We start from the raw sequence: 22,217 nt of genomic DNA, 5'->3' as shown, positions 1-22,217 counted from the left end.
CCCAAGCTGGTCTTGAGCTCCTGGGCTCAAGCGATATGCCCACCTCGACCTCCCAAAGTGCTAGGATTACAGGCGTGAGCCACAGCGCCCGGCCGACCATCTCGTTCCATCAAGCCAGAAGTGAATCCCCTAGTATTTTTATCCCTTGGATTAGGTAACTAGTCATAATGAAGAAAATTAGTTTTAAAACCTTCTGGAAATCTTTTAACTTGAATAAAATAAAAAATAAACTGATTTCATGGTAGTACAACAACCATCGCTAGCCAGTGACTTTGGAAAGATAATTCCTTATTTGGTAGCTGCTATGGTAAAGATACGGCGATATCAACAGGGAAGATGAAAAAGGCGGGCTGGGCGCGGTGGCTCAAGCCTGTAATCCCAGCACTTCGGGAGGCCGAGGAGGGCGGATCACAAGGTCAGGAGATCGAGACCATCCTGGCTAACACGGTGAAACCTCGTTGCTACTAAAAAATACAAAAAATTAGCCGGGCGTGTTGGCGGGCGCCTGTAGTCCCAGCTACTCGGGAGGCTGAGGCAGGAGAATGGCGTGAACCCGGGAGGCGGAGCTTGCAGTGAGCCAAGATCGCGCCACTGCACTCCAGCCTGGGGGACAGAGAAAGACTTCGTCTCAAAATAAATAAATAAATAAAAAAGATCAAAAAGCAGAAGCTTGATGGGTACGTTAAAAAGGCGGCTTTCTGCCAAACAGAAGCCAAAAGGCAAAGCAGGCAAACCCTCTGGGAGCTCTGCCGATGAGGACACCTTCTCCTCCTCCTCCTCAGCACCGATAATCTTTAAAGATGTGAGAGCTCAGAGGCCGATAAGGCCACCTCTCTCCGCAGCCGTCACTGCAGTCCCATGCCGCGGCCTCTTCGACCCACAAACTCTGAGGAGACGTGCATCAAGATGGAGGTGAGAGTCAAGGCCACTCCTCCAGCCTGAGTCCACTCCTGAATGGCGTCCAGAAGGATTTCCACGACCTTCAGTCTGAGACCGCGTGCCAGGAACAAGCCAATTCACTGAAAAGCTCGGCTTCTCAGAACGGAGACCTGTATCTTCGCCTGGATGAACATGTGCCTGTCGTTATCGGACTTCTGCCTCAGGACTACATTCAGTATACTGTGCCTTTAGATGAGGGGATGTGTCCTTTGGAAGGATCAAGTAACTACTGTCTGGACAGTTCTTCCACCATGGAAGTCTCTGTGGTTCCTCCTCAAGTGGGAGGGCTCTCTTTCCCCGAAGATGAGAGTCAGGTAGACCAGAAACTAGTTGTTGCCCCAGAGACCTTTGTGGATCAGTCCATGAATGGGTTGTTGACTGGCACCACCGGAGTCATGTTGCAGAGCCCCAGAGTGGGTCACGATGATGTTCCTCCACTCTCACCATTGCTACCTCCAATGCAAAATGATCAAATCCAAAGGAACTTCAGTGGACTTAAAGGCACAGAAGCCCACATGGTTGAAAGTATACTCTGTCATTTGAATTTTGATTTTAACTCTTCTCCTGGTGTTGCAAGAGTTTATGTCTCAGTGCAAAGTAGTGGTCCCATGGTAGTGACAAGCTTTACAGAGGAGCTAAAAAAATCTTGCAAAACAAGGATGGTACTGGGGACCAATCACATGTTGGGAGGCAGAAGGGAAGCTAGCAAGCCTGCCAGATGGTTCTTTCCTTGATCGGGACAGTTCTGAAGACTGTTATCTTTTAAGCTTGAGCTTTTGCTCCCGTGGTAAAACACTTCACACTAGACTTGAGCACTCAAATGGTAGGTTTAGCTTTTATGAACAGCCAGATGTGGAAGGGCATACATCCATAGTTGACCTAATTGAGCATTCAATCAGGGACTCTGAAAATGGAACTTTTTTTTATTCAAAGTCTCGGCTGCCTGGATCTGCAACTTACCTTGTCAGACTGGCCAAGCCAGTGTCTCGGTTCATGCAGGTGCACTTGTTGCAGTACCTGTGTCGTTTTGTTATATGTCAGTATACAAGAATAGATTTAATTCAGAAACTGCCTTTGCCAAACAAAACGAAGGATTATTTACAGGAGAAACACTACTGAAAGATTGAGAACACTGTGTCTTGCACTTTGGGAATAAGAAAAAGAGATTGAAACACAGTTTACAAACTTTCATTGCCATCAAAATAGTTTGCTGCCACAACTATTTCAGTTTTATATGTAAAAGAGTCATCAGTGGTGGCTCACGCCTGTAATCCCAGAACTTTGGAAGGCTGAGGCAGGTGGATCACGAGGTCAAAAGATTGAGACCATCCTGGCCAACATGGTGAAACCCTGTCTCTACTAAAAATACAAAAATTAGCTGGGCGTGGTGGCGTGCACCTGTAGTCCCAGCTACTCAGGAGGCTGAGGCAGGAGAATTGCTTGAACCCGGGAGGTGGAGGCCGCAGTGAGCTGAGATCGTGCCACTGCACTCCAGGCTCGGCAACAGAGCGAGACTTTGTCTCAAAAAAAAAAAAAAAAAAGTCATCAGTTTGTTTAGGGGTGAGGAAGTGTCAGCAAGGTGTCTTGGGTTTCTTTTGGTTCTTTAAAAAGGGAAGTCTTGAGGTTTTAGAAGTGTGAATTATCTTTCATCAATGTGCAGAATAATCACAATGTGAATTATCAAATTCTCCTCAATGCCGCCCCCCTTCCCCGCCCAGTCCTTTGCTGCTATCCACTGTGATTTTTATGCATTAAACAGAATGGAAATTGCTATGTCTTTTTAAATGGCCCATTTTCAAAAGATAGTGTTGAATAAACATACCTGTATGATAAAACACAGAATTTACGTATACACTGAAGATGAGTTTTTAATCTTTTACTTTAAAAAGATTTATTTAGAATCATGAATTGGCATAATGTTGGGTAATGGAATGGAGATCTACAGCATCTCTTCTAACAACACTTTTTTCTAAATTATTTCTTAGGTTGTGCTAATTTTATTGGTTGCGAAAAGAGCTTTTCTGTTGCCTTCATTTTCATCTTATGGCTTGCCTATTATAGTAAATGGCCTTACATTAAAAAATTGTAAAGAAATGTTTATCACCAATTTAGAAATTGTTGCCTTTTCTGTCATTAAACTCGGGTACAAATTGCCGTAACATGAAAACCTATAGATCTAGAGTTTTGATTAAAAAAATATTAGATGATCATAAAAGAAAAAAGTATACACAAAAGTGGTTACCACTGGAAATGGAGATGGTGAGGGGACTTTTACCACTTCCTTTTAGACCTTTCTGAAACAGAATTTATTTGCCATGATCACGTATTATTCTTTTATAAAAAGTTAACCTTAACTGTTTGACAAGAGAATAAATTATTTGGCATGTGAAGTTTGTGCAATTCAGCCTCCTGTAGGCAGTAGTCTGGATCTAATTACCTTTCCTGTCTCTTCTGGCCGGCAGAGTCATACTTCTGACTCATGGATAGCCTAGACAGTCTCCGAAATGACTGTATCTACCAAGGAATAGATCTGGAATTTTATAGTTTAAGGGGGCTTTAGACTCATATAGCCTAACAGTCCCTTCCCTCCAAGGGAGGAGAAAATTGAGGCTCAGAGAGGTAGTATGACAGTAAGTCAGCAGGAGAGCGGCACAGCCAGATCAGGCCTAGCTCAGTGGACTCCCCAATGTTACCATGTAATCAATGCTTTCTGTAAGGAGTTCACCACACTAGAAAGCCAGGGATGAGGCAAGGAAAATTACAAAAGAGAATAAGGAGACGTTAACAAAGTTATGATGAGAGGATCACAATGTGGAATGTAAGCGTATGGATGTCCCAGGCCTGATGGGGAAACAAAGTGGTAACCCCCATCTACCACCGAATGTCATTGTCAAATAGGACTGATGAAAAGCAAAATACGATTATATATTTTGAATGTGTATAAGCTAATCAGTTCTTGTATTCTTTCATAGCCCATATCAACCTGCCCCATGAATAAAAGAAGCAGAATTCTGCTATCGTCTGCAAAAAGCTAGTTTTGTGTATGTTGGAAAACCATACTTACAGTGTGTTCATCAGAAAAACTTCTTGGGGGGTTAATCCTGTCTGCCTTTGTGCTCCACTCATTGTCCCTCTTCAGGGGCAGACAGAGAACTCTGTCATTGGAGAGCACTTATTAATTACATTGTATTGACTTAGACTGAATTGATTCAAGAAAAATTTTAGCATTTGCTTCTTATTAAATTCGACTTAAGAATGTTTTTCACTCTGGCAGAGTTTGGAGCTTTTAAGACATTCTGTTTCTCTTTCAGTATGGGACCCAAAATGGGAGTTAACAATAGCTAAATAAACTCCGGGCACTCTTTATTTCATTTTGTCAGAATTCATTCTAGAATTGTGTATGAGAAATAGGACAGTCAAGTATATTTTAAAACAAGGCTTAGGGCTGTCTAACCAGGCTCAGGATGACAAGGCTAGGCAATTGACCAAAGAGAGGGATTTGGCAACCAGCTGGCCCCATTTTATACCCTGTCCCCAGAATCTCATCTGAATGTTTTCATCTTTCAGCATATATTTGTCTATTTACACTACATATGTCTCTCTTTATCATCCTGTTTTCCCTCTAATTTTGAAGGCTCATATTTATCCCGATTTACCCTAGAAATCTAGGAAGCTCACAGAGGCGTATGAAATGCATACACTAGAACATGGATAGATAAAAATGTTGCCAACCCGGTCAGACCATGGCACAAACACCACAAGATGAAATTTAATGTCTCTCCTAACTAAAAGTGATTAAGACCATGAAAGTCCACAAACACCTGACAAGGATATGAGGGGTTTCTGAGGCATGTGATATAATGTTAGACAGCCTGGTTTTGGGGAAACTTTTTTCTTCTATCAGGATAATATGCCTTATGAAATACCAAGATTCTCTGGCTTCCTCTCTTTCAGGTGAATGGCATTGACCTCCGTGGTGCATCCCACGAACAGGCAGCTGCTGCACTAAAGGGGGCTGGACAGACAGTGACGATTATAGCACAATATCAACCTGAAGGTCAGTCAGAACTCGAACTAATAATGTTCTGATATGTCTCTGTGTGGATCTGTACCCTCATTACTAATAATTCATATTAACTAGAGTCACCATCATTGGTGTTTTGTAAACCTACCTATAGTGAAAATTGATGGTTCACGTCCAAAGAATGTGAACCGTGGCTTTGTTACCTCTAATCTTCCAGGAAAATATCAGGCAGTTAGAAAGGCCTATGAAAATATGAATTCAAATAAATAGCAACCAGCATCAACTTTATTTCATTATATTCTTATGTGGTATACACTTTCAGTCACCAATGGATACAGTAAAAACAGTTAAGACTTAAGAAGCAAAAGGGAGAGATTTCATCTACAGAAATAGACCAGAAGACCATATTCTCTCCTCATGACATTAACTTAATTCTCATTAACACTAACATGGCTTTTGGAGGTCCTTGATTGATTTTTTTTTTTGTTTTTGCCTTTACTCCTACAATATCCCTTGTTTGAAATAAATCACTGTAAACCATGAGATCAAATAAATTGGATTAGCCAACTTAAACTTGATGAGATATCCTAAATTGGATTATCCATGCCCTGCTCTTTGGTTTATTTAAACGTCTGTTTCTGTGTTTAAAATGAGGCTGAATGAGACAACTGGGATGTTACTTATTGCATGGTTGATTTCTTAGAAAATTCATATATAGGTTGCTCCTTTGGAAATGAAACATACTTAATGTAAGCACACAATTATGGGTCAGATCTTGTTATTAAAAAAAGAAAGGAATATGGCTACTGTCTTCAAGAAATGAAGTGCATTGCTTTTGATCCATATGGCTAGCAAAGAGGAGTATTAAACAGCTGAACATGAGAGTATAAGATGTCATCAAGGAAGAGCCTCTGTGCATATGAGTATTAGGAGCTTCTTTTCAAGTGATGATTTGTTAGCATCAATGGGTCTATTGTTGTTTGGAAGACTGAGGTTTGTGTCTTGCCTGTGACAGCTTAGATCTTACCATTAATGGTGGCCAATCACATGGTCTGCCCATGAATAAAGAAAATATTTTCTTCCATGCATGTTTTGACATGTTACTTTCAGTTGTGCCTGGCTTTAGAATTAGAATTTGAAATTAATTTATTCAAATTTTTTAATTAATGATTTTTCCTGTGTGGACTAGGCCAGATATAGCCAGAGAGTGGGGAAGAAGAGATTTGTGATGGTCGCAGATGGATGATGACAACACCAAGGAAACATTCTCTTCTCAGATAGTTTTGAGTAGTCTTTCTATTTGTTAAATATTAGTAGACTTGTATTTCAGTAGGGACAAATGCTTTAAAAAGTATCCATTATAGGCCAGGTGTGGTGGCTTACGCCTGTAATCCCAGCACTTTGGGAGGCTGAGACGGGCGGATCACAAGGTCAGGAGATCGAGACCATCCTGGCTAACACGGTGAAACCCCGTCTCTGCGAAAAATACAAAAAATTAGCTGGGTGTGGTTGCTGGCACCTGTAGTCCTAGCTACTTGGGAGGCTGAGGCAGGAGAATGGCATGAACCCAGGAGGTGGAGCTTGCAGTGAGCCGAGACCGTGGCACTGCACTCTGGCCTGGGTGACAGAGCAAGACTCCATCTCAAAAAAAAAAAGTATCCATTATAAAGCTGAAAATTAAAAGATATATGCTGGCATCATTTGATTAACAAGTTCTACTTCATATAGAGTAAGAACTTTTTCATCGGAATCTTCCATTTTCTTAATAGCTGTTTTTTTCAGTCTCAAACTGCATACCCTTCACCATCACCTGACATTGCAGCATAAATGTCTCCATTTTCCTGTTTCTGAAAAATCCATCTCAAACAATTCTGCAGACGATAAGATGGTTAGAATCATAGATAAACAATTAGAAGCTCTCAACAGTGATCAAGTGTTCAAATAACCTTGAACAGAATGATTTCAAGCTTTAAAGTTTACAAAAAAGGACAAACATGTCCCTGTTCTGTCAATGTAAATCTTCATCTTTCTACTGGAGCTTCCTTACATCTTGGTTTCCTTTAAGCAATAGGTTTAATTTGGTTACTATGCTGTAGTTTATCAAGATGCTTGTTCAAAGCATGTCCTATAAATATACAAATTGATTTTTAAAGTGCTTGTAAAGAAACCTGCAAATAACAACAAGTTTTTTACAAAATGCCAAAGTACAGATTGGATTCACAGAATGACTTCTCTGTTTTAATAGCCTAACTGTATACTAATTTGTTGCAGCTTTAAATTAGATGGAAATGTGGTAATGGCAACATCAAGCAATCAGATTTCTTTCCTCTCCTATCCAAACTTTATGTGTAACTGAGCCTTAATTTAACTGCAGTTTTCAATGAAAAATTGATGAATTGTTGTTTAGAGACATTTAAATTGTACAACAGTTTTAGGAAATAATGAATAATTTACCTTTAAAATAACAAATGAAATGAAGAGTGCCTCATGGGATTCCATTAGGAAATTCTCACCAAGTCCCCTTTATCTGCACCCATATTGTGAGTCGTTCAACCCTTAAGACAGTGCTGAGAGATGATTTTACTGGCATATCTTTTAGTATGGTCAAGAATTAGGCTTTCAGTAAATACATTTTTCAGTCATAATCAAATGCTTTATCAAAAATTTCCTAAATGTATTTCTCAGTATTATCAGACGCTCAGAAAAATCTGCCCCTAACCTTAAGTAATAAGCATAGTCTTTGTCTTCAAGGATTTTTTTAATCTAGTTGAGGAAAAGAGATTTTTATACATTTAACAGGGTATAGTTCCTGGTAACATATGATCAAATTGAATGATCCTAGCAGCAGTATTTCTAAGAATTATGGAATGTCAGAGAAAGGATAAGCCTGAAGGAGTCAGGACAGTGCAAGAGTGCACCATGGAAATGTGGAAATGGAGCCAGACCTTGAAAAATGGGTGAAATTTCTATTCAGGAGTGGAGGGAGAAAGAATATCTTGCTAAACTACAAAATTCTGAGTTCCATGCACGCGGACACCATACGTATATTTTGTTCACTGATAGCTCTATCTCTGGTGTCCTACTTAGTATTTCTTAAAGAGTTGATGAACTAGTGGATAAAAGCCTACCATTCCTCAGTTCTTGAGTTTTCACTTGAAGGTAATTAAAGGTTGAAGGGATTCTTCATTTTCACTACTTGCGCTTTTCATTTTTGCTTCAAAGACATAAAGGAATTCTAAAAAAATGTGTATTGCAAAATATAAAACTATTTCCAACTGTGTTCCTCATAGTGCTTAGCATATTTTTGTGATAATTATAAATAATTTATAAAATGTGTAATTATCATAATGTAGCAGTAAATGTCTTCTTTGGCAAGTTTCACTTCACAAAGCGAGATCACAATTATACTCACTTCTGCTTAAAATGAGCTTGTCTCCAGTTGTCCACATTGCTCTATCCATCCTCAATCTTATTCAATGTCTGGTTCATGGTAGTAGAATTGACACCAATTTGAAGAGTCATATACGATGTTTTTCTCCGGTGGTGTGATTGTGATTCATTTTTGCCATCTTTTAAAATTCAATTTTATCATGCACTTACTGTGAAGTTAACATGTATTACTTTCATAAGAAGAGGAAAATAATGAAGTTGTTGTTTTTCTTTCTTTCAAGAGGATTACATATGTTGTACTTCAATAATAATTCCATTTAAGCACTACGCAAAGTTAATTATTGTAAAACCTTTAATTACCTATATCCAGTTAGTGAAGTTACTGTAATGCCACTTCAAACAAGGAAATATAATGCCTTACACAGATGTGCACCCACAGGTACCCCTTCCCTTTCCTTACCCTTCCCAGACACCTTCCCCTTTGATTTCAGAATTATCTTTCTAAGAGATATGACACCAAGATGCCTGTGCACTAACTCCTTGTCCTTCACAATATATTCCCAGCCAACTTCGGTGCTCCATTCCCCACTCACCCCTCCACCACCCACAGTATCAGCCTTTCTCATTGTTCCCCTGCTACACAGGACTACTCTCTGCTGTTACACTTGTTCCTGAACTATGCCTTTGCTCTGTGGAATCCTCTACCCAGAATTGCCTTTCTCCCTTTCCACCTGCAGGATTCCTACTCATCTTGAGAGCTCTCAGATGTCAATTCCACTACAAAGCCATTTTTAATCTGCTTAGTCAGCATTAATTGATTCTTTATCTGAGTTCCCCAGAACTGTATGTAAACACCTGGTGTGCCCATTATCACAGTTTGCACACCTCTCCACTTGAGTGAGCTCCTAGACAGCACTAGGAGCTGTGATAGACCCTTCTATCACTCATTTTATATCTCGTGTTAATCCATTCAATATGAATTTGACTATGGTTTATTAATGAGTTATTGAATGGGTTGGGTCTGCTTTTAATTTAAATGCAATATAATGTTTTCAGTGTGTTGACATATATTAATAGTAGGTGCTTAAGAAATATTTGCTGAGTAAATATTGAAGGAATGGCATAGGGTTTTTATATTAGATGCAGAGATGGTAATTGAATCCCTGGTTTGGACATTCGATGTTGACAGTTTTTAGACGGTGCCTTTTGGTTTTCAGTTATAAAACCTTTAGTAACCCTAGTAGATAAACTCCATTTCCCCTGCATTGCAGAAAATCTACAGCTGTTGTTTTGAAATATAGCACAAAGACAAGATGATTAAAGCACTAACATTTTTTGCAAGTTCTGAAACTCAACTTTGACACCATTGATGAATAAAAAGGGAATTGATTACAACCTAATTATACATTTTTCAAAAAAGATAACACAGCATTTCCCTAAGTCAGATCAGGGCAAATCTGATATGTATTTGCTGCCTTCTTTCTAATAATATCTACATTTATTGTGAGATAAGTGATTAGGTTTGAAATAATAAGCCACAGACATCCACTTGGAGAACTAGGTAGGCAGTAGCTAGTATTGGATAAAGCTCAAAATGGAGTTAAGAGCCAAGTGGTCCCTGTGAGAACCACAAATTCTTTTGCCTTGAATATGACTTCTCAGTCTCTCACATTGTTGGAGAGACTGCAAGGATTTCAGAATGGCCTGCAGGTAGAAAAGAAGTCGTGGATCGTGCAGTCCTTACCAGTGATCAGGAACTTCGGTAGATAGTGAAGGGACCTGATTTCATTCACCCATTATTCTTTAATAAGGTACTTGAGTTAAAAGAAAAGCCCAAAGAGCAGAGTTGATAATTGCCTGGAGACTCGTAAGTGTAGTCTGGTTTATGGAATTGTGGCAGAGTGACTACATGGTTCATTTATTCATTTATACATTCATTCAATCAATAGGTATTTTTTTCTGGATACTTATTATGCCTCAGTCCATGTTATAAGGAAATAACAAAGCAGTGAACCAAAAAACCTCTCTCAAATAAATGTAAAATATGTCAGATGGTGATGAGTAGTATAAAGAAAGAAGAAGCAGGAGAAAGATGATAGTGACAGAGAAATATATAATAGGCAAGGAAAGCCATGCTAATAAGGTGATATTTGAACAAAGATCTAAAAGAAATGAGGGAGTAAGCTATGCAGACATCTGAAGGAAGAAATGAATTATTCTAGAGTTTTGTTCTACTAAATGTTGTCTACAGACCAAAAGCATAGATATTAAATGAGAGCCTTCTTAGAATTGTAAGATCTCAGGTCTCAACCCAACCCTACTGAATCAGAATCTGCATTTTATCAAGATTCCCCAGAGAACTTGTATGCACATTAGAGTTTGTGAGGCGTTGCCCTAACATACTTGGAGACCCTGCAAAAATTGTCACTTGTCACTGTTGGGTTGGACTCCCTCTACCTGGAGAACTGGGCAAAGTCACATGAGGCTGCATCACTAGATTTGATTTCTGGCATGTGTCACCCAATGATTGGTCATGGCTCAGTGGTTTTTGTAGGGATAGGTCAAACTGCAGGAGATCTAAGAAGTTCATGTGCCATTTAGCTCTACTTTGTCTACCCCGACCATCTAAATACCAATATCAAGCAAATTCATAAGTCTTGCTAGAACTCCTCAGCTAGTGAGACAATGAACCTATTCGGGCTTCATTGCCTTTAGTTATGACCTCTTCAGCAAGTGAGTTTAGAAGCGGTGAGTTGGGATGAAGTAACATTGACTCCTATCCTCACAGATGACTCTATGAACCAAGGGAAAGTCATTAAGGCTTCACTATAAAATTTGAATAACTTACCACACTTTAATGCAGAAACTCATGTAAATAATCTATTTCACTGCTTTTAAGTTGTGAGGCTAATTCAGAAGGAAAACTATTTCTTCTTTTCAGCAATAAGTGAAACTCTGATGTTATTTGGGGTAACCACTGTCACAGAGCTTAAACCACAGTTGGACACCACGGTGCATTTCTCTATGGGGTCAAAGATATAATGAAAGCTTGGCATGAATATGCAATTTATCCCCTGAAAAATATAGACACCTTCTGTACCTGAAGGTTCTCAGAAATGAAAGTACGTACGCCATCCAAGAAGCATACTTACAATGCAAGACATATTTCTTTCTTTAAATCAACATCTATGTAGGCTTATGCATATGAATGAGCAGCTGCAGCATGTTGAAACATTTTCCCAACTCACGTAACTGCATCGCAAATACCCAGGAAAGATTTTTAAAGTCCAGCTGTGGATCTTGATCAGAAATTGCGTCAAAATCATCAGAGAACATTTAAGATAAGCTTTCAGAACAGAAAGTACCATACCGACTTGGACTGGACAAGACCAGTTTTCTAGTGCAAATTCCAACTCAGGTGAGATAGAAGCATAAGTTTCATACTTGAATGTTTTGTCACTAACATTACATCTTTTCTTTGCATTTTTAATACACAAGGAGAAACGAATGCACAACCTCGTTACCTTGATAGATTCTATGCAGTTTAACTAGAATCACTAAGAAATAGAATTTAAAAGTTTTAAGAATCCTTAAAGATCATCTTGTTAAGTTTGCTCATTTCACAGATGGAGGAACTAAAGTTCAGCATCTAGATAGGAAAGCCGTTTAATATTTTAAAATTAGTATAGCTGTTAAAGCTGAGGCTAGCTGAGCAGTTAGTAATTTCCTTGATTTTTAAAATTTACTATAGTAGCTCATGATGGGGAGTGGCTTTAACAGCCCAAGGAATGGAATGCAATGAGATTATTATAATCAAAGGGACATAAAGGGGTCAAAAAATTTCTGAGGGAGCCTCACCACTTTCTCGTGCATACTGCATCACTTTCATTTCTAGCATGTTACTGTTGTTAATTGCTATTGTTTCTGTATCACAACTGAATGATGTATACATGACAGCATTATTGTAAGTGTAGGCAACTATTGTTAATTTTAAAATAGCCACAAGTCTGGAAATAGTTATTTTTTTCAACAAATAGTTCAAATATATTACAATTTTTCTCTTTCCATCCTACCTTCTTTTTGCACACACTTTATCCAGCCAGCCAGCCAGCTGCTTATCCATTCATTTATCTGCTACCAATAAGCTTATCTTTAGTGATACTCTTTATTGCCAAATATTAAATTTCACCTAATATGTTACATTAATTATGTTGTAATTAATCTAGTTATCATATTCTAATTTTTACTGAAATATTAGGAAAGAAACTTAAATAAAACTTTACATGACTCTAGATTTTTATTGCTTAGACATTTCTTTCTCCACAACTCTTTCCCACACATGTACACATTCTACTAACAGAAAAATGCCTCTGCCAGCAACTAGACATTTCCCAGGAAGTCTCTTCACTTATTGTATCCTTTTAATAGCCTTCTCCTAGTTGCCTTTGATTCCTCCCCAACCTCCATCTAACCCATAGCAGCGTAGACTATGACCAAAAAGATTATTCCTGAACAGCCTGCAGATTCATTCATGAAAGGTCCTTTCCAGATTCCTTAATAATTAATCATGCTGCATACCTCTCCCCATGCCCAAAAGCCAGTTTTTGACCTTGAGTAATATAATAAGGACAAAAGCAGGTATCACTTCCTAACTCCTAACTTAGAAAACTCTCTTCATCTCATTATCTATCCTGGGAATGCTACATCTTTAACTCATATCAAAGGGGTTAAAAATATTTACAAAGCTGATTATAGGTTAATAATAGATATAGCCTCCTCTCATTGTATGATTACAGTTCCCATCCCCATAAAAACTTTCATTCCATAATAAAGTATATTTATCTTTGACAGTTTCATCTTGTGATTTTATATTATTTGAGGGGTATCTTGACATTTAGTGATATCAATCAGTCACTCATTAATACTGTAAAAAGCCAAATAAATCCTTGTGCTAGAGATGTTTTGACAACAAGGAGACCTCTTAGATTGACATCTATCATTAGCAAGACCCAGATCAAATGCATGGAAATAAAGAGTTCTAATACTACTCTTGACTCTACAAGTATTACAAAATGAACACAGATCTTCACTAGATAATCCTTCAATTTGATAAGGAATTTCAGGGTGTTAGAGAACTGTAAAAGAATGTTCCACAGAGATATGCAAAGAGGACTATAAAGCAAGACAGTTTTAAAAATTTCTGACTTCACTCTATATTCTGGGTGCCCAGTATAGTTTACCCTCACATCTCTTTGAATAGCTATTTGTCAGTACTCAAGTTTAGTAATGAGTAATGAGGCACTTTTCTTGTCCTGTCCCTCACTCTGCAACTTTATTGAGCACACCTAAGTCATATCACTTTTCTGAACATGGATTCCATTGTTTGTTAATTAAGGTGGTTCGAGAGATTAGTTTTAAGGCCCTTTCCAGCTGATGTTCTATGAAGTTTAGTTTATTGTGTCTTCTAATTAAAACATGCCATCAAATAACAATTATTACAATAAAGTAATTTCTAAATGTTTCCTTTTTCCTCATACATTTTAAACACACAGAAATTATCTTTCACCCACTCAGAAGAAGGGGAAAGATCTGTATCTGTGTAATTTGCTGTCTCGGTGTACCATGGGATTTGAAACATTCAGTGATGATTTTAAGTTTAATTCAAGTAGAAGCATTTATTGTTTCTTGGGGGTTTCAAGATTAACAACTTACTGTTCATGATCTTTTTGTTTATAGAACCATTGTGACCTAAATCTTATCAGTTTAATAAATTAAATTGTAATTGCTAAACTTGCAAATAGATTTTTTGAGGCTACAGAAAAGTAATGTAAAAAATCAATTTCAGGACATTAAAGATGCAGAAAGCTGAAATAGTGGAGATGTCTTGAACTGTCAGAATCACAAGTAGTGGCAGCTTTAGGGTGGAAACCCAAGCCCAAGAAATAGAAAGTATACATCTTTAATGTGCTTTTTAGATTCCTAATTCACATAGACTTCCTGATAGACTCATCACCTAAGTCTTTAAAAGACAAAAATTCCAAATTGCACTTTATTTCAAGATAATCTCTTATTTTCCTCTTAGCTTTCTCACATTTATCATGTTCCCATTGCTAAGAGTAATTTACTTTATTACTGAAGAATTGCTGGCGCATTGGTAAAATTAAGCAATGGCAGGACGACATTCATTCATTCAATCTTTATTCAGCTAATATTTATTAAATTATTCCAGTGAGTGACATGCTACCTTGCACTCTGGAGATACAATGGTGAGCAAAATAGACATGGCCCGTTCCTTCCCTAATGGACCTACAGTCAGCCAAGTAAAATCACACTAACGACTTATACAAAGTGAATGCTCAAGAAAAAGAAGAGAACTTGGATCCAAAATCTTAAAGTCTAGGTACTCAAATGTACTCAGAGAATACTAAACCAGACCAAACGAAGACAAACAAAAGCTCTGACCTAGAGGAGAGGGTCAAGAAGGCATTCCACGGGAATAATACTTTCTTTAATCTGAAGGGTGAGTAGATATTGTCAAAGCATAGCAGAAAAAGGAGTTGTGAGGAAGAGTATTTCAGGAGGGAAAGATATCTGAAGTGTATCTGAAGGAGAGAGGATGGTGGAATGGAGGGACTGAAAGCAAACAGGGAATGTGGGAGACACACTGGAGGAGGCAGAAGAGACAAGCAGAGACAGATCACACAGGACTGTGTTATTTCTCCTAAAAACAATGAAAGGACCTTTGAAAGGTTTTAGGCCTGAGGCTGGCAAGATCAGATTTGCTGTTCACAAAGATGGCTCTGGCTGCTGAATAGAGAGTAAGCCAGAAAGCACTGGAGAGGCTGGGGTAGGACCAGTTGAAAGGCATGAATCTATGTGAGAGATGGTGCTAGTTGGATAAGCGTGGTGGCAGACCAGCAGTTCAAGAGTGCAGTGAGCTATGATCACATCACAGCAATCCAGGTTGCAGGACAGAGCAAGACCCTATCTTTAAAAAAGGTAAAATAAAAAATAAAGAGTGGTGGCAGAATAGGTAGAGAGAAGTAGATAGATTCAGGGAAGGATGCAGGCAGTAAAACCAATAGACATAAATATTGACCTATAAATTCATCCATTTCATGAAAACATAGAAAGCATGATTGACTAATTAAAAAACTAACAAACCCTTCACAGAAAAGCATGTTTTTTTCATATTTATTTATTTATTTATTTTTGAGACAGAGTCTTGCTCTGTCATCCAGGCTGGAGTGCAGTGGCGCAATCTCTGCTCACTGCAAGCTCCGCCTCCTTGGTTCATGCCATTCTCCTTCTTCAGCCTCTCGAGTAGCTGGGACTACAGGCGCCCACCACCACACCCAGCTAATTTTTTGTATTTTTAGTAGAGACAAGGTTTCACTGTGTTAGCCAGTATGGTCTCGATCTCCTGATCTTGTGATCCACCTGCCTGGGCCTCCCAAAGTGCTGGGATTGCAGGCATGAACCACTGCTCCCGGCTATTCATCTTTATATTCCTTCTTTTCCCTTAGTACAGTGTCTGGCTAATAGTAGGCATTTAAATGTAGACCAAATTGAAGAAAAAAAAAGAAGAATGACAATTAACTTATTTTATAGAAACTCTGTTTTTACTTTTTAAAACAATGTGTAGCTAAAGCAGAGTAAAATATAGATGAAAGAAAAAGAAAGATGGAGAGAGAATGGGACATGGTTACAAGAAAAGGAATAATTAAAACTCGCATGTATGAAGCACTCACTACAGGCCTGACACCTTTCTGAAACCTCTGCATGTGTTAATTCATTTAAACTTTGCAAAAACTTATGATATAGGTTATATTCCCTTACTCATTTTACAGATGAGGAAACTGAGACACAGAAAGCATAAGTGGTTTTCCCCAGGTTAAAAACTATACAGTAGAGTAAAACAAAGTTGCAGTCTCAGGCAGAAAGGCTCCAGAACAACCCGTGCACCATCCTGTTTCTCATAAAAGGAAGAAAACATAAACAGATTCATGCTGTGATAAAAGGCTTGAAGAGGAAACAAAATAGTTTGGAATGGGTGTGGAGGAACCAAAAGAAAAAGATGCCAGGAGAGGGATATGGAGGGACAAAATTTGTCAGACAAGGAAATAGAGTTAGGAGGGTTCATGCTGGTGGAGTTAGAGAGTTTAGCACCCAGTTGTAAATGAGAACAGAGGAGTCCAACAGTAGCGGCTTGGAGTAGGGCCTGGATTAGGAGCAGATACAGGCTAAGAGAGTATGTTTTCTTTCTCTTTTTAAAATTATTGTTGTTCTTTTGGGGGATGTGGGAGTCTTGGGCTTGGCTCTAGGAATAGTTTGGCTCTAGGAATAGTTTGGCCCCAAGCTGTCATAAAGGCAAGCAGAGGGCTCACCACTTACTAGCTGTGAGACCTTAAGTGAGTGACAACCTCTCTGTGCCAGAGAGTCTTCACCAGGAATGTAGGGGTAATCATATTTACCTTCCAGAGTTGCTGGAAGAATTAGTGAAAATGGATGTAGAATGTTCAGAATGGAGTAGGCCATCCGTAAATGACAGCTAGTGTAATAACCTTCAACACATATTTGAGTGAGCATTGTGCTGCCCTTTGCTCTAATCAGCCCTTTGCACCATACTTACAAGTATTCCTGAGAGGGTCAAAGAGCTTCATAGAGTTTGGGAAGCAGCAGTAGTTAAGAATTTCCTTACTTTCTACTGATAGGCCTGAAATATAGAAAGAGAAAAAAAAAAGAATTCGTACTGTGAAATCGGATAGATATGTTCAAATTCCAGCTCCACCATTAACAGCTCTGTAGCCTTGGAAAATTACTTCACTTCTTGGAATCTCATTCTTTATCCGTAAAATGATGATTCACACCTACCTCACAGGATGACTCTGGGGATTAAATGAAGGAGTACATATAAAATGCCTGGCAGTGTCCTGACAGATAGTATGTCCTCCATAAGTGATAACTATCATTATTGTCATAATTATCAGAAACACCAGAAACCCTATAATGTGGCTATTATGTGGAGAGAGAGATAATTAGACCCAGAGGGGGAAAGGAACTTGAGAAAACCCTTGGGAGACTGTGGATGCAGGCATTTACAGGATGTCTTCAGTATCAAAACTGATGTGGAGATAATGCCCTGTGTGGAAGTTTCAAATAAACTGTCCTCTGAAGAGTCCTGGGGTCTGGCAGAGGGATGGCAGGAGGAGGGATGGGGAGTGCAGGAGGAGACAACCTGGCCCCTGGCCCCAGTCCCACTCCAGCCAAAGCAACCTTTATTTGTTTTTCATGTTTGGTCTTGGATACATGAAGCAAGGATCTTACCACCAAAAAACAGTTTTAAAGCTGTTTATCAGAAGGCAAGAAATGCTCTTCAGATTAAGGTATTTGTGTGTTTAGGATGAAAAAAGCTGTAAGCTCAGTTATTTTTCCACTAGAATGTAAACTCCATGAGAGCATCACGTTTTATCTGTCTTGCTCACGGCCGTGTCCGAAGTGCCTAGAGAAGCACCCAGCACAGAGTGGGCACTCAGTACATATTTGTGGAATGAACTAATGCACCAAACAAATGACCATACCTTGCAGTTTCTCTTTGAACTATAGGTAGCAAAGTAAATTCATCCCCACTGAAATGCTTGTTGGGAGTTCTGTTAGTTAACTAGAGCTTCCAAATATTGACCTTCAATGCTGAAAAAATAGCCATTCTATGGGAGCAGATTTTCTTTGCTTCCAAGAATGATTCTGACACTGCTGCTGACCAGGTTAGCTAAAGACAAACACACACTCAGTTTTACTTTGGTTGTTTGGTGCATGAAAGCAAAAGATTAAGCAAACAAATAAGCATATCTCCTAATGATCTTAATAGTGGCATTGAGAATTTGAAAATAGAGTCTTGGAAACAGTAATTGAAATATAAAATATTAACTAGCACAAGTATAAGACTTTGCAGTTTACAAAGCACTCTCATGTGTGTTTCTTATTGAATCTACAGAACAACTCCAAGAGGTAAATAGACTGGTGGTATTATCACCATTCTAATTTCGTAGATAAGAGAAGTAAAGCTCAGTGAAGTTAAGTGACTCACTCAAGGTCACACAACTAGTAAATACTATGAGCCAAACTTGCACCCAGATGCTCTGATTCCATTTCTTGTGCTCTTTCTTCAGCATCATACTCTAATTAGTTTTACTATCCAAATAGTAACTAAATGGAGCATAGAATTATCATGCTTTCCATAAGTTTGCTAAACATATTTTGAGAAAACTTATTTGCCTGTTTGATGAATGAATGCTTGGTGGTATATTAACTTTATTTTTAATGCTAACATAATACGTGGGTTCAAAAATCAAAATAATATTAAAATGTGTACACTGAGAAGTCACATATCATCTTCATCTCCATTGATCCCAATTTCTTCTTGCCCCTATTAGTAGCCAGTTAAATTAATGATAAACTTATCTAAATAAAATCTGAAACTAAGACCATAGAGGAATACAGGTAAATCTTATTGGTATTATTTTAAAGAAGAAAAAAATGCTTAACAGGAGAATGTGTAATGGCCTGGGAGTTAAGGAATGAAACATTGTGATTTCTTAGTTGGCTTACCACTGACACCTGCTCTTCATGCCTAAAGATATTTTCCCAAATCAGAAATAATTTTATAGCATTAGATATTCCTTTCTTCCTTTCTTCCTTCCTTTCTTTCTCTCTTTTCTTTCTTTCTCTTTCTTTTCTTTCTTTCTGTCTTTTTTCCTTCCTTCCTTCCTTCCTTCCTTCTTCCCTCCTTCCTTCTTTCTTTCTTCCCTTCCCCTTCCCCTTCTCCTTCCTTCCTTCCTTCCTCCCTCCCTCCCTCTCTTTTCTTTTCTTTTTTCTTTTCTTTTGTTCTCTTTTCTTTTTTCTTTTCTTTTGTTCTCTTTTCTTTTTTATTGAGACCGGGTCTTGCCCTGTCATCCAGGCTGGAGTGCAGTGGTGCAATCTTGGCTGACTGCAACTTCCACCTCCTAGGCTCAAGGGATCCTCCCACCCCAGCCTCCCAGGTAGCTGGGACCACAGGTGCACAGCACCACGCCCAGCCAATTTTTTTCTATTTTTGGTAGCAACGGGATTTCACTATGTTGCCCAGGCTGGCCTCAACCTCCTGAGCTCAAGCGATCTGCCCACCTCAGCCTCCCAAAGTGCTAGGATTACAGGCATGAGCCACCGCACCTGGCCTAGATTTTTCTTTCAGTGTGACTATCATAATAACCAATGTGCTGTAGATTGCCAAGGGATCACAAGTTACAAAAGAAATCTCCATGCAATTGTACTTCATTAACTGGTGCGATTTTCTAGAAAAAAAATGGAACACAATAATCTTTGAAGAGGTTACTGGCATCTAAAGGGATATGAAATCAAGGTTAAAACCACCCCATTCCCTTGGAAATATGTGCAAAAATTAACCAGTTTCATATCATAGACATCTTCCTATAAAGATATTTATAATCCTTCTTCATTATGCAATAGTCAATGCATAAATACCTCTGTTGAAGGTCACTCAGAAGAACTGATTTTATAAACGATTGATTTCTTAGTAATAGAAATAATCATACCCCATTTATCCAAGTTTTTAATATAATCATGCACCACATAATAATGTTTGAGTTAATAATGGATCACATATACAATAGTGGTCTTATAAGATTATAATACCATATGTTTATAGTACTTTTTATATGTTTAGATACACAAATACTTACTGTTGTGTTACAGTTGCCTAGAGTATTCAGTACAGTAACAGTAACATGCTGTACATATTTGTAGCCCAGGAGCAAGAGGCCATACCACACAGCCTAGTTGTCTATTAGGCTATACCATCTAGGTTCATGTAAGTGCACTCTGAGATGTTCCCATGACAGGCAATCACCAAAAGACATAATTACCATCGTTAAGCAACACACTGCTGTATTTTTATTTCTTTTAAATATTTGAATTTCCTACAAAAAAGAAAAAGAAGTATTTGAATTATTTAAAAATAGGCATTATTCATTGTGGGAGATTTTCCCAGTATGCAAAAGAAGGAGTAGTAGAGTTTTAGAGACAATTCCCCGCTGTTGTATATTTAGTAACGAGCAGCAGAAACACAGAGCGTTCTAAAAGAAACACAATTATCTATAGAATTGCAGACAAATAGTTGCTTTAGGTAACTATTAGTGAGAAATAATAAAAGTAGTGTGTTTACACAATCATTATCAAAACAAAGCTGAAACAAACTCCAAAGAAATGAAGATGTGAAGATTATTGGGAGGGGTGCGGGAGGCAGAAGGACGTGCTGAGAAAATTGCTGAGGAAAATCAAATGTTTTCAACTTGGATAGTTCTATTTATCATTAGGAACGCATTTTTCCCTCCTTCTAAAAGATTCAAGAGAAAACGTTTTTAATAGTCCGCTGACATATGGATGTTTAATTTTCTTATCGAAAGCAAAAAAATTGGATTTTCTTATTAATCTCTTATTTGTTCATTTTGTGATTGTTGATGTTGAAATATTAAGGATACATTATTGTAATTTTTTCTCATAATTTGTATTTTCCATCTTTGACTTTCTTAACTATAAACCAAAAATAAAAAGTAAAATTTTACAGAAAGCCTGAGAGTACAGAACAAGCTATAAAGAAAATCAAGTATAATATCTAGCTTTAAAGCATAATGTATATTATTTTATGAAACAAGAGCTGGTCTTTAGAAGAAAAAAAATAAGTGCACTTATCAAGCATTTACTATATGTCAGGCAGTTTTCTTAGGCACTTTTCATCTAAATTTATACGTCCAAATATATGTCTCCTCTTATCATCCTCTCCCCAGCTATACCTCTCCTTGAATGTTTACTCAAATGACACCAAATTGCTCATCATTCACCCAACAAGCCTTGATGTTTCATCCTCTGGGGCTTAGTAATTATATTCTGCCCAGAATTCCCTTTTTCCTTTGCCTACTCAACACACCTTTACTTTCTTTTTTTTTTTTAATTAAAAAACGTTTTAATTGGTTTCCAAAGGAGGCTATAGACTACATTGAAACTAATCTTTGTACAAAAGCCCCCCAAAAAAAAAAAAAACACAACACCAAACACCAAGAGACAAAAGGTAGGAGGAAAGACAAGAAAGGAAGATACAAAAGGAGCAGGAAGAAACTTACTTAGGGACAAGATTAGCATCATACAGGGGAAAGAGCAAGATGAGAGAGCATTTAAAAGCATTTACCCACACAGCCCTGGTGATAATTGGGTTGGAATCAACAACAAACACAGCATGAGATTATTAAGAGGTTTTAAAAGTCAACAGTCATGTGGACGGGTTATTGCCAGTGTTAAGAGAGAAATAAACTTGGGTTTTTGGGCACCAGAGATTGGAGCACTACCCCTCCCTTCCAGAGGATGACAGATTTAGGAAGAGGAAGCAGGCCCTGGGGCAGCTGCCACTGGAACACACCTTTACTTTCAAAGAACAAGCTAGGCCTGGCACAGTGGCTCCGCCTGTAATCCCAGAACTTTGGAAGGCTGAGATGGGAGATTCACCTGAGGTCAGGAGTTCAAGACCAGCCTGGCCAACATGGTGAAACCCCGTCTCTACTAAAAAATACAAAACTTAGCCGGGCGTAGTGGTGGGCGCCTGTAATCCCAGCTACTTGGGAGGCTAAGGCAGGAGAATAGCTTGAACCCAGAAGGGGAAGGTTGCAGTGAGCCGAGATTGTGCCATTGCACTCCAGCCTGGGCGACAAGAGTGAAACTCCATCTCAGAAAAAAAAAAAAAAAAAAGAAGCTAGAGACATTCTCCTCTAGGAAGCCTTCCCTAACCATACCCTCCATCCTCAGGAGAGGAACACTG

At 38.4% G+C, this 22,217-nt stretch overlaps 1 protein-coding gene and 1 pseudogene across 21 annotated transcripts in view; both read left to right on the top strand.

Moving 5' to 3' along the window:
- DLG2 (discs large MAGUK scaffold protein 2) overlaps window positions 1–22,217 on the top strand; it is a 2,194,174-nt gene that overhangs the window by 1,843,545 nt on the left and 328,412 nt on the right. For 20 of the 21 annotated variants that reach the window (XM_055281255.2, XM_055281254.2, XM_055281252.2 and 17 more), the window contains one exon: window positions 4,894–4,996. In XM_055281255.2, coding sequence (XP_055137230.1) covers window positions 4,894–4,996 — 103 coding nt within the window. Of the gene's footprint in view, window positions 1–4,893; window positions 6,889–6,918; window positions 21,461–22,217 lie in introns of those variants that run through there. The other variant, XR_008658315.2, reaches the window with a different exon arrangement.
- On the top strand, window positions 168–2,144 carry LOC129483865 (suppressor of cytokine signaling 6-like; annotated as a pseudogene).

The sequence above is a fragment of the Symphalangus syndactylus genome, chromosome 6, assembly GCF_028878055.3.
Source record: "Symphalangus syndactylus isolate Jambi chromosome 6, NHGRI_mSymSyn1-v2.1_pri, whole genome shotgun sequence".
Classification (NCBI taxonomy): Eukaryota; Metazoa; Chordata; class Mammalia; order Primates; family Hylobatidae; genus Symphalangus; species Symphalangus syndactylus.
Note: the sequence above shows the minus strand (reverse complement) of the source record. Positions and strands in the feature narration are given on the sequence as shown.